At 47.7% G+C, this 15,774-nt stretch overlaps 1 protein-coding gene across 4 annotated transcripts in view; it reads right to left on the reverse strand.

Moving 5' to 3' along the window:
- AHCYL2 (adenosylhomocysteinase like 2) overlaps window positions 1-11,119 on the reverse strand; it is a 206,846-nt gene extending 195,727 nt beyond the window's left edge. For 2 of the 4 annotated variants that reach the window (XM_075345367.1, XM_075345365.1), the window contains exon 1: window positions 10,744-11,118. In XM_075345367.1, coding sequence (XP_075201482.1) covers window positions 10,744-11,019 — 276 coding nt within the window. In that variant the 5' untranslated portion in view covers window positions 11,020-11,118. Of the gene's footprint in view, window positions 1-10,743 lie in introns of all 4 variants that reach the window. The other 2 variants (XM_075345364.1, XM_075345366.1) reach the window with 2 other exon arrangements.
- Window positions 11,120-15,774: the final 4,655 nt, after the last annotated feature.

Below are 15,774 nucleotides of genomic sequence, written 5' to 3' on the forward strand. Positions count from 1 at the left end.
TATGATCAGATCATGCCCCGGACGGTCAGACACGGTCATTACACAGTACATAGCAGAAGCTCATATACAGTCATATGAAAAAGTTTGGGCACCCCTATTAATGTTAACCTTTTTTCTTTATAACAATTTGGGTTTTTGCTATTTCAGTGTCATATATCTAATAACTGATGGACTGAGTAATATTTCTGGATTGAAATGAGGTTTATTGTACTAACAGAAAATGTGCAATCCGCATTTAAACAAAATTTGACCAGTGCAAAAGTATGGGCACCTCAACATAAAAGTGACATTAATATTTTGTAGATCCTCCTTTTGCAAAAATAACAGCCTCTAGTCGCTTCCTGTAGCTTTTAATGAGTTCCTGGATCCTGGATGAAGGTGTATTTGACCATTCCCGTTTACAAAACAACTCCAGTTCAGTTAAGTTTGATGGTTGCCGAGCATGGACAGCACGCTTCAAATCATCCCACAGATGTTCAATGATATTCAGGTCTGGGGACTGGGATGGCCATTCCAGAACATTGTAATTGTTCCTCTGCATGAATGCCTGAGTAGTTTTGGAGCGGTGTTTTGGATCATTGTCTTGCTGAAATATCCATCCCCTGCGTAACTTCAACTTCGTCACTGATTCTTGCACATTATTATCAAGAATCTGCTGATACTGAGTTGAATCCATGCGACTCTCACCTTTAACAAGATTCCCGATGCCGGCATTGGCCACACAGCCCCAAAGCATGATGGAACCTCCACCAAATTTTACTGTGGGTAGCAAGTGCTTTTCTTGGAATGCTGTGTTTTTTTGCCTCCATGCATAACGCCTTTTTGTATGACCAAACAACTCAATCTTTGTTTCATCAGTCCACAGGACCTTCGTCCAAAATGTAACTGGCTTGTCCAAATGTGCTTTTGCATACCTCAGGCGACTTTGTTTGTGGCGTGCTTGCAGAAACGGCTTCTTTCGCATCACTCTCCCATACAGTTTCTCCTTGTGCAACGTGCGCTGTATTGTTGACCGATGCACATTGACACCATCTGCAGCAAGATGATGCTGCAGGTCTTTGGAGGTGGTCTGTGGATTGTCCTTGACTGTTCTCAAAGTCTCTGCCTTTCTGATATTTTTCTTGGCCTGCCACTTCTGGGCTTAACAAGAACTGTACCTGTGTTCTTCCATTTCCTTACTATGTTCCTCACAGTGGAAACTACAGTTTAAATCTCTGAGACAACTTTTTGTATCCTTCACCTGAACAACTATGTTGAATAATCTTTGTTTTCAGATCATTTGAGAGTTGTTTTGAGGAGCTCATGATGCCACTCTTCATTGGAGATTCAAATAGGAGAACTACTTGCAAGTGGCCATCTTAAATACCTTTTCTCATGATTGCATACACCTGCCTATGAAGTTCAAAACTCAAAGAGGTTACAAAACCAATTTAGTGCTTTAGTAAGTCAGTAAAAAGTAGTTAGGAGTGTTGAAATCAAGAAATTGATAAGGGTGCCCATACTTTTGCACCGGTCAAATTTTGTTTAAATGCAGATTGAACATTTTCTGTTAGTACAATAAACCTCATTTCAATCCAGAAATATTACTCAGTCCATCAGTTATTAGATATATGAAACTGAAATAGTTGTTGCAAAAACCCAAATTGTTATAAAGAAAAAAGGTTAACATTAATAGGGGTGCCCAAACTTTTTCATATAACTATAAGATTATCTCAGCACAGGAACATACATATATAACCATCCAATTATGGAGCGTATCATTCCAAGATCTAGCGATGAAATGTACTTTCTTTGTGGTACTGTAACACCTATATAGGTGATATCTACCAGATTAATGAGGGCCCCCCCCCCCAAAAAAAAAATGACCAAAACAGTAGATGCGCAATCCCCATTCTTCACAGGCTGTAGCACAATTCCAATAGTTGAATAGAGTAGCTGGACATGAAGTCTATGGCAATTACAAAGATAGCCAAGTGCATCACTGTGCTTGGTTACCTTATTACTGGAGTTGAGCGAGTACCTAACTATTCGTACTCGCTATACTCATAATGAGTGCTGTCTAAGGCTAAGTTCACACTTAGGTTGTTTTGCTTCAGTCACAATCCGTCGCCTTGAGGAATTACGGTATCCTGCAAAATATTTTGCAGGAATCCAGTTTTTCCCCATAGACTTCTATTAGCGACGGATTGCGACTGAGGACCCTGCGTTGCATCCGCTGCGTCGCGGTCATCGTTTTTTGACTGACCGCCGGGCGGGAGCAACGCAGAATGTAACTTTTTTTGAGCAGCGCGATCCGTAGGATTTCGCTGCACATGCGCTCTCTGGCTCCCTGCACCCGTAACCAGGATACACATCGGGGTTACTTACTTTGGTTAGTTACCCGATATTTACACTGGTTACGTCTGCAGGGAGCCAGTGCTGAGCGGTGTATGCTGGTAAGCAAGATAAATATCGGGTAACCAAGCAAAAAGTGCTTTGCTTTTACCCGATATTTACCTGGCTGGGCACGGAGCCAGACACTTCCCCGCTCAGCTCCGCCCCCTCCCGCACTCAGCATGATCACACACACACACACACACACACACACACACACACACACACACACACACACACACACACCTGTCCTGCAGTCCCCGCGGCACTAATGTCCGGCCACGGCCACGCTCGGCTCCACCCACCCCGAACTCCACCCCCTCGCGCTCCGCCCCCCGCACACAACGGAGTCCGACAAAGAAATTCTTCTTTGTTATCCGTTGTACAGCGCATCAGTCACATGCGTCAAGCGACGCATGTGACTGATACAAAACAACGGAAATGTGAACTTAGCCTAATACTCGCGTATTCATTCCGAATAGCATGTGCAATGCAAATCAATGGGGAAAAACTCGAAATGTACCGAGTAACCTGAATGTCGTACTTTTCGTGCCAGTAGCTAAATAGTGCGGTATTCGGGTTACTCGTTACATTGCGAGTTTTTCCCCATTGGCTTGCATTGCACACGCTATTCGGAATGAATACGTGAGTATAAGGCTATGTGCGCACTAGAAATGTGAAGTTTCTCAAGAAAATTTCTTGAGAAACTTCTGCCAGTGAAAGATTTCCGGACCTGCGGAAAAAATCCGCACCAAATCCGCATGCGGTTTTGCCGCGGATTTACCGCAGGTTTGTCCCTGCAATAAATAATAAAGATAATCGATAGACAGATAATGGATAGAGGGAAAGATAGATAGATAGATGAATAGATAGAGGGATAGATGGATAGATAGATAGATAGATAGATAGATAGATAGATAGATAGATAGATAGATAGATAGATGAGAAAAACCTATATAATGTTCCACCTCCCTGCATTTTCTAAGCTGGCACCCTTTAGTGACTTTCATGTGGCACTAAAGGGTTCTTAGCCTTGTATTTAGCCATAAAATAAATAAATAATTAAAAAAAAACGACGTGAGGTCCCCCCATTTTTTGTAGCCAGCTAGGGTAAAGCAGACGGCTGCAACCTGCAGACCACCGCTGGCAGCTTCACCTTGGCTGATAATCCAAAACAGTGGGCACCCCACGCTGTTATTTTAAATTATATAAATAATTTAAAACAAAAAACGTGCGGTCCCCCCATATTGGATCACCAGCCAAGGTAAAGCGGACAGCTGGGGTCTGATATTCTCAGACTAGGGAGGTCCACTGTTATTGGACACTCCCCAGCCTAAAAATAGCAGGCCGCAGCCGCCCCAGAAGTGGCGCATCCATTAGACGTGCCAATCCTGGCGCTTTGCCCCAGCACATCCCGCGCCCTGGTGCGTTGGCAAACGGGGTAATATATGGGGTTGATGCCAGATGTGTAATGTCACCTGGCATCAAGCCCTGGGGTTGGTGAGGTCAGGCGTCTATCAGATACCCGACATCACCAACCCAGTCAGTAGTAATTAAAAAATAGACAACAAAAAAAGTTTTATTTGAAAAAACACTCCCCAAAACATTCCCTCTTTGACCAATTTATTGAAAAGACCACAATCAATTCCACGTCCGGCGTAATCCAATAAGGGGGGGGGGGGGGGCACGGCGATCCATACCATAGTCGCTGTCCCAGTCAATGAAGAACAGAATGTTCCCCATTGGCTGGGAGAGCAATGCAGTGACCTGAGCTAACATCAATAGGTCAGCTCAGGACACTGCAGGGGATGACGAGCGCTGCCATCAGGAGCATAGATGAGATCATTACCTTCTGTGATCATCTCCTGTACTGCTGACGTCAGCGCTGTCACTGACTTCTATGCCCGCCGCGTTGTCAGAAGTATCGCGAGAGCCCGTGACGTCACCGCTAGTGACAGTCTCGGGCCGCTCGCGAGACGGGCATAGACAGCAGTGACCGCGGTGACGTCAGGAGGCAGGAGATCGTCACAGCAGGTAATGATCTCACCTCCTGACAGCAGCGATCGTCATCCCCGCGGCTCCCAGCACTGCAGGATGTCAGTGTCTGCCTGCGCTGCCGCGTGACAGGCTGCTGACACTGCGGGCAGATACTGACACTGCAGTGCAGGCAGCCGCGAGGCCGGAGCAGGACACAGACTGCACGGGCACCTGGAGGTCGCACGGAAGCGCTTCTGTGCGACGTCCAGGGAGTGTGACGTCTGTGTTTACTCTGCTCCGCTTCCTCTTCCTGGCATAATGACATCGCTTCCTGCAAAACCGCAGGTAATTCGCGGCTATTCCGGTGGTATACCGCACATCATTGCTACCTGCGGAATACCCCCGGAATACCGCAGGTACCTGCGGAAATTAATGGACATGCACATTTTCTCAAGAAAGTTTCTCGAGAAATTCTTCTCGCGGAAATTTCTTGAGAAAAATCCGCACAAGTGCGCACAGCTTTTTTTTTTTTCATAGAAATTGCTGGGAAATGTCTGCACAAAGATTGCAGACATTTCTCAAGAAATTTCCGCGGCAAATCCGCGGGTAAAAAGCTCTAGTGCGCACATAGCCTTAGGCTATGTTCACACTAGAAAAATGATTTTTCTTAAGAAATTTCTTGAGTGAAGGATTAGCACATCTGCGTTAAAAAACGCACCAATAACGCAGGTGCGTTTTGGGTGCGGGTTTTTTTAGGTTGGTCCCTGCATTTTTTAATGCCTTTAAAGCAATAAAGCACATTGAAAATGAAAAAAAAATAAAAAAAATAGATAGAGAGATAGATGGCTAGAGGGATAGATAGATATAGCTAAATAGATAGATATTTAGGAGAATAGATAGGTAGATCGATAGATAATGGAGGGATAGATAGATGATAGATAGATAATATAGAAAGATAGATAATAGAGAGATAGAGGGATAGATATTCCAGCTTTATTTATGATGTTTGTGTTCCCAACCCCCACACACACTGCAGTTCTTGCGGCCGGTAATGTGTTCACACCACCGGCCGTGAGAAATGTCCTGGAGTCACCTCTGCAACCTCGCTCAGGGAGCTGCATTCAGCACTCGCTCACTGAACGAGGCTTCGTGGAGAACTGTGCGACGCGGTTGGAGCAGAGCTGGAAGCGCCGTGAGACATCGCTGTGGATTACGTTGGAGCTGTGTTCGGGAGTGGGAGGGGGGGGTTTAATAAAGTGGTGACAGAGGGGCTTTTTGGCTTTTATTCAAAATAAAGGATTTTTCGGTGTGTGAGTATTTCTTTACTTTTACTTACAGATTAGTGACGGCGTGTCATAGACACTGCCATTACTAATCTTGGACTTAGCGGCAGCTATTGGTTGCCGTTAACTCCATATTACCCTGATTGCCACCGCATCACGGCAACAGGAAGAGGCGGAAACACGCCGGGACTGTGGCATAATGGATGCGACAGTCCCAGGGCAGCGCTGGCTGATATTCTCGGCTGCAGCAGGGCGAGGGGGGTGGGGGGCATTAACCCTGGCCCTCGCCCTCCCCTGCCTGAGAATACCGGGCCGCCACTGTGTGCTTACCTGGCTGGACGGTAAAAAATACAGCGAAGCCCACGTTTTGTTGTTTTTTTTTTTAATATGTACGTTTGATTTCTATGTGTGTGTGCATTATATATGTGTGTGTGTGCATTATATGTGTGTGCATTATATGTGTGTGTGTGTGTGTGTGTGTGTGTGTGTGTGTGTGTGATCTCTGCTTTCTGCCAACACTGAAAATGGAGGAACTTCCTCTTCCTCTCCTAGTGACATCACTTCCTTGCAAAACGCAGGGCAGGGATGTACACTATGTCCTGAAAATGGGGAATAACGCAGGAATAACGCAGGAATAACGCAGGAATAACGCAGGAATAACGCAGGAATAACGCAGGAATAACGCAGGAATAACGCACATAACTTGCTACCTGCGTTATTCCCTGCGCTATTTCATGATTACATTACAGTCAATGGAGTGAGTAACGCAGTTAGCTGCAGAAAAGAAGGGACATGCTCATTCTTTTTCTTAAGAAAATCTACTGAAAGAATTTCCTTAAGAAAAAAACGCAGTGTGCGCATAGCTAATTTTTTTTGCCATAGGTTTTGCTGGGGAATGTCTGCAGAAAGGTTACAAGAATTTCTCAAGAAATTTCTGCAGCAAAAACGCACAAAAAATGCAGGTAAAAAACGCAGTGTGTGAACATAGCCTTAGACAGTATTCGTTAGGAGTATAGCGAGTACGAATAGTTAGGTACTTGCTCAACTCTACTTACTACTAGGGATTAGGGATGATAAAATACCTCAAATATTCGGCTTTGCGAATATTTGCCGAATAGGTCGCCGCTATTCGACTAGTCGTGAATATTCGATGCACAATGTAAGTCTATGGGAAACCAGAACAACAACTATTCGGAACTATTCGGGCTTCCCATAGACTTACATTGCGCATCGAATATTCGCATTGCGGCGACCTATTCGTCGTATATTCGCGAAACCGAATATTTGAGGTATTCGATCTTCCCTACTTATTACCCTATTAGCCAGATTTTTAAGGCTTTGTGCGCACTAGAAATGTGAAGTTTCTCAAGAAAATTTCTTGAGAAACTTCTAGGAGTGGAAGATTTCCGGACCTCCTGAAAAAATCCGCACCAAATCTGCATGCGGATTTGCCGCAGGTTGTTCCCTGCGGATTTTGCAGGCTGTACTGCAGAAATCTGCAGGTACCTGCGGAAAAGAATTGACATGCTCATTTTCTCAAGAAATTTTCTCAAGAAAATCTTCTCAAGGAAATTTCTTGAGAAAAATCCGCAGCGTGCGCACAGCTTTTTTTTTTCCTCATAGGATTTGCTGGGAAATGTCTGCACAAAGATTGCAGACATTTCTCAAGAAATTTCCGCAGCAAATCCGCGGGTAAAACGGACTAGTGCGCACATACCCACACCACTCATTTGTTAATTGGACGAGATGTGTGCATGATCAGCGGGTATCGTACACGTGTCCTATTCTGATGAACAGGACATTATTAACACCATCAGAAACGCTCTCTCCTGGTGGCGCTGCAGAATAACCCCTTGTTAACAGATTCAGAGTCTTGCTGCATAAGTGCAGGCATGTATGTGACAGCATTTCGCCGAGAACAGTTTGAAAAGCCCTCAGGGCCCATGGTTAGAGACGTGACTAGTACAGAGAGATCCCCAGGAAGAGTCATCACACTGCTCCAGATGACTGACAGGTCTATCTCATGTATGTGGGAAGATATCGGTCATACTGGAGCAGTGGGGTGAAAATCCAGCTACATTGGACTAGTCCGGTATCTCCCTATAATTCCAAGACAACTTTTCAAACTGTTGTTTCAGAGAAAAGCAGTCATCTAAGGCTATGTGCCCACGCTGCGGATTTACCGCGGATTTTGCCGGATTTCCCGAAAATCTGCAGCAGCGGCACTTCCAAGCCATTTCAATGGCATTTTGGAAATGCTGTGTCCACGCTGCGGATTTTTCCGCTGCGGATTTGCCGCGGATTTTGATCTGGAAAAATCTGCAGCATGTCAATTGTTTGGTGCAGATTTGGTCCGGATTTTTGGTTTTGAATGGGGGGGGGGGGGGGGGGAAATGAAATCCGCATCAAAATCCGCGGTAAATTCGCGGCAAATCCGCGGGTGCGGATTTGCCGCGAAAGTCGCGGATTTTCAGGCAGAAAAATCCGCAGGGACATTCTAGCGTGGGCACATAGCCTTAGAATGCCTCATAAATGGCAGCAATCCTGCAGCCAGGCCCGATTCATACTGGTCCTGGTTTGGGAAGCAAGACTCTAGTCACAGGTTCCCTTTATTATTGAGTGGATGGGCTGATTCACAACCAGCTGTTTAAAGGGTTCTACAAGAGTATAATAAAATGGCCCAGTCAAGAACAGTAAAGGCCCCGTCACACACAGATAAATCTTTGGCATATCTGTGGTTGCAGTGAAATCATGGACATATTGTTCCATTTGTACACAGCCACAAACCTGGCACTGATTGTCCACAATGTCACTGCAACCACAGATCTGCCGCAGATTTATCTGTGTGTGACAGGGCCTTAAGTGTATGTGCCCACGTAGCACAGTTGTGTGCAGATTTACTGGCCACAAAACTGTATGTTTTGACAAGAAAAAGACAGTAGAAAAAAACTATTGTTTTCTCGCATTTTTTCCATTTGTTCTATAGTCATAGCAATCAGGGGATTCCTGTGCTATACCCCCGTGATCGCTCTGGGATCTGCTGGGACCAGTTTCTCCCTGCCAAGAGCAGTGCCCGCATAGCTCCCGGTAGTTCATCCCCCTGAATGCTGCGATCAATGCAATCGCAGCATTCAGAAGGAAGGGAGAGGGATAGCTTACATCTCCCTGGTGATCGAGTTCCTGTAACGTAATCACAGGGACACAATCGCTGCCATGGCGACCCTGGGTTATCACTATGATGACCCCAGGTTACTGAGCTACGGAGAGCCTCACAGACCATGCAGGATGCATGGGGTGTGAGGCGAAGTGTCAGTACTGGGATTGCAGCACTGATAGATATAATCCACTGCAGTGATCAAGCACTGCAGTGGATTACATCAGACGCAGGAAAAAGGCGCTGAAAAATTGACATGCTGCTTCTTTTTTCTGCACCAAAATCTGCAAGGAAAAAAGTAGTAACATGCGCAAAGCAAGTCAGGATTCTCAGACTTTGCTGGGATGCTTGTACCCCTGCAGTATTAAAATCTGCAAGAAAAACGCATGAAAAAAAGGCAAAGAAATTTCTGCTCCAAATCTACCTCACCTGGCAGGAAAAATAAAAAAAAACAAACACATTTTTATTGTGTTTTCGGTGTGTTTTGATGAGTTTTTCCCTATACATTTGAGGTGGAAAAACACTGACAAAAATGCTGAAAGAATTGACATGCTGCAGATTATTTTCTGCACCAAATCTGCAAGGAAAAATAAGCAACATGCGCACAGCAAGTCAGGGTTCTCAATGACTTTGCTGGCAGGATAGGCATAGAGTTTTGTGACAAATCTGCCCAAAAAACACACTGTGTGCACATAGCCTAATTCAAACAGCAGCCTGTCCTAGTCACGGGTCAGCAAGGGCTACAGTCTGATGAAACGCATCTCCCGAGACATATCAATGACAGAGGAGCTGTATCGCAAGCAGACGCACCTTTGTGAACTGAGAAGATGGGCTGGGACAGGAGAAGAAAGAAATCATTTGTGCTAGGTCAGCAGAGGAGACGGTATTTGTTCTCTGCAGCTCCTCTGACAGTTGCCACACAGGTCTCAGGAGCAGTTTCCCTCAGACTGCAGGCTGTAATGACACGTGACCTGGACGGGCCGCCGCCTTAATCGCGTGACTGCCAACATTTTATTCTTGAAGAACCCCATTAAGAAAAGGGCCAGACGCACAATACCAGCCAGATCCCGAAAGGGGCCCCATAAACATCAGCGATTTGACGTCACCTTCCCACTCACTTTTCAATGTAACATTGATTGAAGTTGGACAATCCCTTTAACCCATTGCCTCTTGGACGCGGTCTTGTGATGGGTGGGTACCAGTAAACAAGAAGGGGTAAGGGGTATTGCGGCCAGGACCCAAGGTCCACTATCCTACTGAACCCGAGAAGAATGACGGGGCACATCCCAAGCACAGGCGCTTATACACCGCCTATGGCCAATGTGCTGAGGGGCAGACTGGGATGGGACAGTCACTAGCACATGCCGTGTCACTATGCACAACCACCTATAGGCATGCTCGTATCTGTAGTTCTACAATGCACAACAGTTAGAAAGGACGAGTCAAGGTCACCGGAGCCGCCGCCGCCGGTGTACTGCCACAGCCAGCGCTTCTCGGTGCCGCATCTTCAGCAGCAAAGACGCACGAGACGTGGGAGAGAGAGCCAATCACCGCGGCTCTTTTCCATGACCAATCAGAGGGCAGAATGCACAGACGGAAGAATCTCTCAATGACAGCCGGGGTGCACACCTGGGCACATCACACCATAGCAACAGCGAGGTGCTCTCTCGCCAATGATGGAGGAAAAGTAGTCCGCAGCTGCAGAAGGAAAGCTTCCCCCCAATGCCGAGTGCCGCTGTCTCCGCTCCTTATCACTGTGCTCCTGAAATAGGCGGTGCCGGTGAAGGGAGCGGGGGACGTCGTAGATAAATCACTGAGAACAGATAGCCCAGGTGACATTGATACCCGGGAAGCGGCACGGAAGACAGGCCGGGTGACGTCACAGGACGATCGTGATGACCAGCACCGTGCGCACGGCTAGAGCGGAGCGTTCCTGCTATGACCGGCTCACATTACCTTTTTCACGGTCCGCGGGGCCTCGCTGACTGCGCCCTCGGGGCTGCATGCTCCGTCACCGGAGCGCTGGACCGGATCGCTCCTCTTCATGGCAGAAGCCGGGACTCCCTTCAGCGGCTGGCTGAGCGGTGACACCACGGTGTTGTCGGGCTCGGCAGACAGAGCAGCGAGCGGCGCTGTAGGGGCGGCTGCCAGGACGGCCTCATTGTGCCTCTCTTTAGCGGCCTCCTTCAGCTCCACGTCTGCCACCTTGGGGGTCACTATTTGCACGGACATCGCGCCACACTCGTCTGTCCCGGCTCCTCTCCGCGGCAGCCTCAGATGCACACAAACACTAGCACGCTGCCGGCAGCCTCTGGCACGCCCCCGCAGGCTGTCCCGCCTCTGCCGCAGGGGAGCCTGGGAAAGCTAGTTTCTCCCACAATCAGAACACGAATCCTATGAATCACAGTAGACCACAATTCCCGGCGTGCACCACGCTCATTGCTGTCCCCGGTGAAGCATTATGGGTGTTGTAGTCCCGGCTCGTATTCACTGTTGGTTTACTGGTGCCAGATTACTACAATGACCAGGGTGCCATGCGGGAAGACTGAGGCGGACTCGTTCTGTTTCAACACACTTTATTAGTAACTGTACACACAGGCTTGTGAGGGTGGCCTTCTCGTCATGTATTGTTCCAGAATGTGCAAGAGTTATTGTGTATCCCAGAGATTAGACCATTGTGGTAAACACTGTAAATAGCTAACATTTACAATTGCAGGTATACATATTTACAGTCTGGGAAAACCCTTTAGTTCTGAATAAAAATATCACATAACGTGCAATGTCATCTGTACTGAATTTAAAGGGAACCTGTCACCACTTTTTTTTGGCTATAAGCTGCGGCCACCACCACCGGGCTCTTATATACGGCATTCTAACATGCTGTATATAAGAGCCCAGGCCGCAGTGAGAACATACAAAACACTTTATAATACTTACCTAACAGTTGTGCGGTGGTCCTAATGGGCGTCTCCATTGTCCGCTTCCCGGCGCCGCATCTTTTGGCCGTCTTTGATCTTCTCTAGCCGCGGTGCATGACGGGTCCGACATCATCCACACTCGCCGGCATTCAGGTACTGAGCAGGGCAGATCAAAGTACTGTAGTGCGCCTGCGCAGGACTGGCGAGTGTGTATGACCTAGACGCGTCATGCACACAGGCTTCAGAAGGAGGACGAAGATGGCCGAAAAGGGAGACGCCGGCATCGGAGAACGGAGACACCCATTAGGTCAACCGAGCGACCGTTAGGTAAGTATTATAAAGTGTTTTTTCTGTTATACTCCCAGCCCGGGCTCTTATATACAGCATGTTAGAATGAAGAAAAAACAAAAAAGCCAGCACTATATGTGCACTACAGCACTAAAACTCCAAACTGTACTTATTATAAAAATTTGAGATTTTTGGCAAAAAATTGCAATTTCTTGAGCTACCCCGCCACGTCACGGCAAATCTCTTTGGGGCAGTGCTACACTAAAATATTTTTATAAAATGTGCCATACGGCCTCACATATGAAATAGTAGAACTGCTCTTAGCAGCACTTGGTCTATTTCAATCCCGTACCCATGACTGAGTCATGGCTGTGGGCGGGACAGGCCCAAGCAAATGCTGCATGAAGTAAATAGCGTGTGGACAGGGCTTGATGACTGAATGTGAACAGCCAACAACTGCCAAAATCTAGACAGGTGGAATACATCCCAAATTGGGGTGCATAGCAAGGGGGGGTCAGCCACCGACCAATTCAATGAAGAAAAAACAAAAAAAGCTAGCACGTTAGAATGCTGTATATAAGAGCCTGGTGGTGGTGGCCGCAGCTTATAGGCCAAATAAGTGGTGACAGGTTCCCTTTAAAGGCTTTTTCCCCTCTTCTAAATGGGTAGTGTCAGATAGTGCTGGTAAATGCATCAATATTGCAATTTGTTGCTTATTAGAACCTTAAGTCTTTCTTGATACTTGAACAGTTTGTTTACTGCTGCTAGATGACAGGACATGCGCAGTGCTTACAAGCTTTTTTTCTATTGAGTTCTTTATTCTCAATAGACACTTGGCCAGGATTGCTGGAGCTTGCTTTTACCTCCCGGCTCCAGCGCAGTGTTCACAATCCAGACTGCTGCGGTGGTTGGTTTTCTAGGCAACAAGGTGAAAAGTGTTAATATCTCAGGAGCAGCTGCACATTTTAATAAGCAGGGCTCTGAGCTTTGGGATCTCCATCAATCCATCTGGAGAATGAAGTGTTAAGAGTGTAGTAGCTCTCTGCCTCCTTTCTCTAGTCCCTTCCACGACAGCATAGGAGGTTGTCTCTCCACGCCCTAATTGGGACAGGAAGTTCAAGAGGTTTAAAAGGACCCTCCCACCTCCCACAGCCAGTGTCTTTCCTATCCCCATGGGGCATGGAGAGGTTTTTTATTTTTCTCCTATGCTGTGGTGGCCGGCGAACTACAGTATATTTTTCCTTTTTTCTTTCCCCTGTTACCTGAAGCCGGACAGCATCGGTCGGGCCTTCACCGCTCCTCCCTTGCTGTTCCCTCACGCTGTGGGGGACCGCTGCTCCAGCCTTCCGGAGCCTCCTTAGGGGTGATGCAGGCTGTTGAGCTCCCCGGCCGGCGTCCTCCCTGAGCCGCCGGCCGCTTCCTGCATGCACGCTGCCGGAGCGATCCGGAAGTGCTCCCGGGGGCGGGACTTCCGGTCTTGCGGACTTCCGGTTGAGCGCTTCCGGTTTGCGGAGGCAGCGTGGAGGACACGCCGACGCTGGCACGGCCTGTCCGGGACCGGATGCGGGAGGCGGGGAACGTTAGCCGTCACTGGGGGGGGCAGGCCCTTCTGCATAAGGGCTGCCGTGAAGACGTCAGATCATGGTAAGCAACCGTGCTCCCTGTCATGTCTTCCGCTGCAGCTGCATCTGCAGAACCCAGTGTGCCCCCTGCTACTGTAAGTATGGAGGGGGATGGTCCCTCGGACATAGGTCTCAGTCAGATGATTTATGGCTCTCTGGTCTGTGTTTTCTAGGAGGACAAGGCCACTAAGAAAACTGACAGAAATGAAAAGTCAGAGAAGGCTGACAAGTCCGATAAGCCGGATAGACCTGACAGATTTTAAAAAATTAAAAAATGTCCTGTCTGTATAAAGGGCAGGAAGGTAGCTAAGAGTACCGTCGCCAACTGGATTGTGCGGGCAATTAGAGACGCCTACCTCGCTCAGCATCTCTCTCCACCTACCGGATTTACGGCACACTCCACCAGAGCTACCTCTGTCTCCTGGGCTGAACGGGCAGGGGCCTCCCCTGAGCAGATCTGCAAGGCGGCTACGTGGTCTTCGCTCCATACTTTCACGAAGCATTATCGGTTGGATCTGGATTCCAACAGGGAGTTGGCCTTTGGCAGGAAGGTCCTGCAGGCTGTGGTCCCCCCCTAGGTATCAATTCTTTGGTATTCCTCCTATGCTGTCGTGGAAGGGACTAGAGAAATAAGAATTATTCTTACCGATAATTCGGTTTCTAGGACCTTCCACGACAGCAGGTAATTCCCTCCCCTTTGTATTCATATATTCCTGAATGTGTGGTACTTCTCATATGCTATGGATTCTTTGTAAGACACTGGCTGTGGGAGGTGGGAGGGTCCTTTTAAACCTCTTGAACTTCCTGTCCCAATTAGGGCGTGGAGAGACAACCTCCTATGCTGTCGTGGAAGGTCCTAGAAACCGAATTATCGGTAAGAATAATTCTTATTTTCACACTACATCATCTGCACACCCTGTGTCGGTGATGGTGAAGTGGCGAGCTAGAGTGGACTCAGTCGACTACAGGGGGACCCAGGGCCTACCCTTTTACGTGGAGGGGCTTGACTAAGGAGGCAGATGCCAGGTGCTACTCCCAGGGCAGGGACAGGGACTGTGGCAGCTGATCCCTAGGGCAAGGACAGACACAGGAGCAGACAGGCTGGAGTAGACAGGCAGTCACTGATATGGCTAGGACCAGGGGTGGGATTCAAATTTTTAACAGGTTCTCTGTAAACCCCGCCCAGTTGAAAACCACACCCATTTTGTTAGCCACATCCATTTACACGCACTTTCCTCAACCAAAAAATACAAGTAATTTAGTAAAATCTCTTTCCCCTTCTTCCCCTCCTATACCTTCACTCTCCTGTCCAGCACCAGTTGTTCCAGTCACTGTCAGTCTTATTGTATTAAACGGTTTTTCTACAATTTTTAAAAATTATTACTAAAGAAGCCCTGCTAAAATTGGAACTGACAACCTTCCCCATACAGATCTCATCTCATGTGATCTCTTTCCCCTGCAGATCCCATCCCATAATGGACCCTTTCCCCTGAAGATCCCATCCCATTATGGCCTCTTTCCCCCTACAGATCCAATCCCATTATGGCTTCTTTTCCCAGCAGATCTTATCCCATATGCTCCTTTTCCCATATAGCTCCCATCTTATGCGGCTCCTCTCCCCATATAGCTCCCATCTCTGCGGCCTCCTCTCCCCATATAGCTGCCATATATGCGGCCTGCTCTCCCCATATAGTTCCCATCTTATGTGGCCTCCTTTCCCCATATAGTTCCCATCTTATGTGGCCTCCTTTCCCCATATAGCTCCCATCTTATGTGGCCTCCTCTCCCCATATAGCTCCCATCTATGCGGCCTCCTCTCCCCATATAACTCCCATCTATGCGGCCTCCTCTCCCCACATAGCTCCCATCTTATGTGGCCTCCTCTCCCCATATAGCTCCCATCTTATGTGGCCTCCTCTCCTCATACAGCTCCCATCTTTTGTGGCCTCTTCTCCCCATATAGGTGCCATCGTTTGCAGCCCCTTTCCCCATATAGTTCCCATCTTTATGTGGCCTCCTCTCTCCATATAGCTGCCATTTTTTGCGGCCCCTCTCCCCATATAGCTCCCATCTTTTGTCTTTTGTGGCCTCCTCTTCCCATACAGATCCCATCTTTATGTGGCCTTCTCTCCCCATATAGCTGCCATCTTTATGCGGCC

This window comes from Anomaloglossus baeobatrachus, chromosome 4 (genome assembly GCF_048569485.1).
Source record: "Anomaloglossus baeobatrachus isolate aAnoBae1 chromosome 4, aAnoBae1.hap1, whole genome shotgun sequence".
Taxonomy (NCBI): Eukaryota; Metazoa; Chordata; class Amphibia; order Anura; family Aromobatidae; genus Anomaloglossus; species Anomaloglossus baeobatrachus.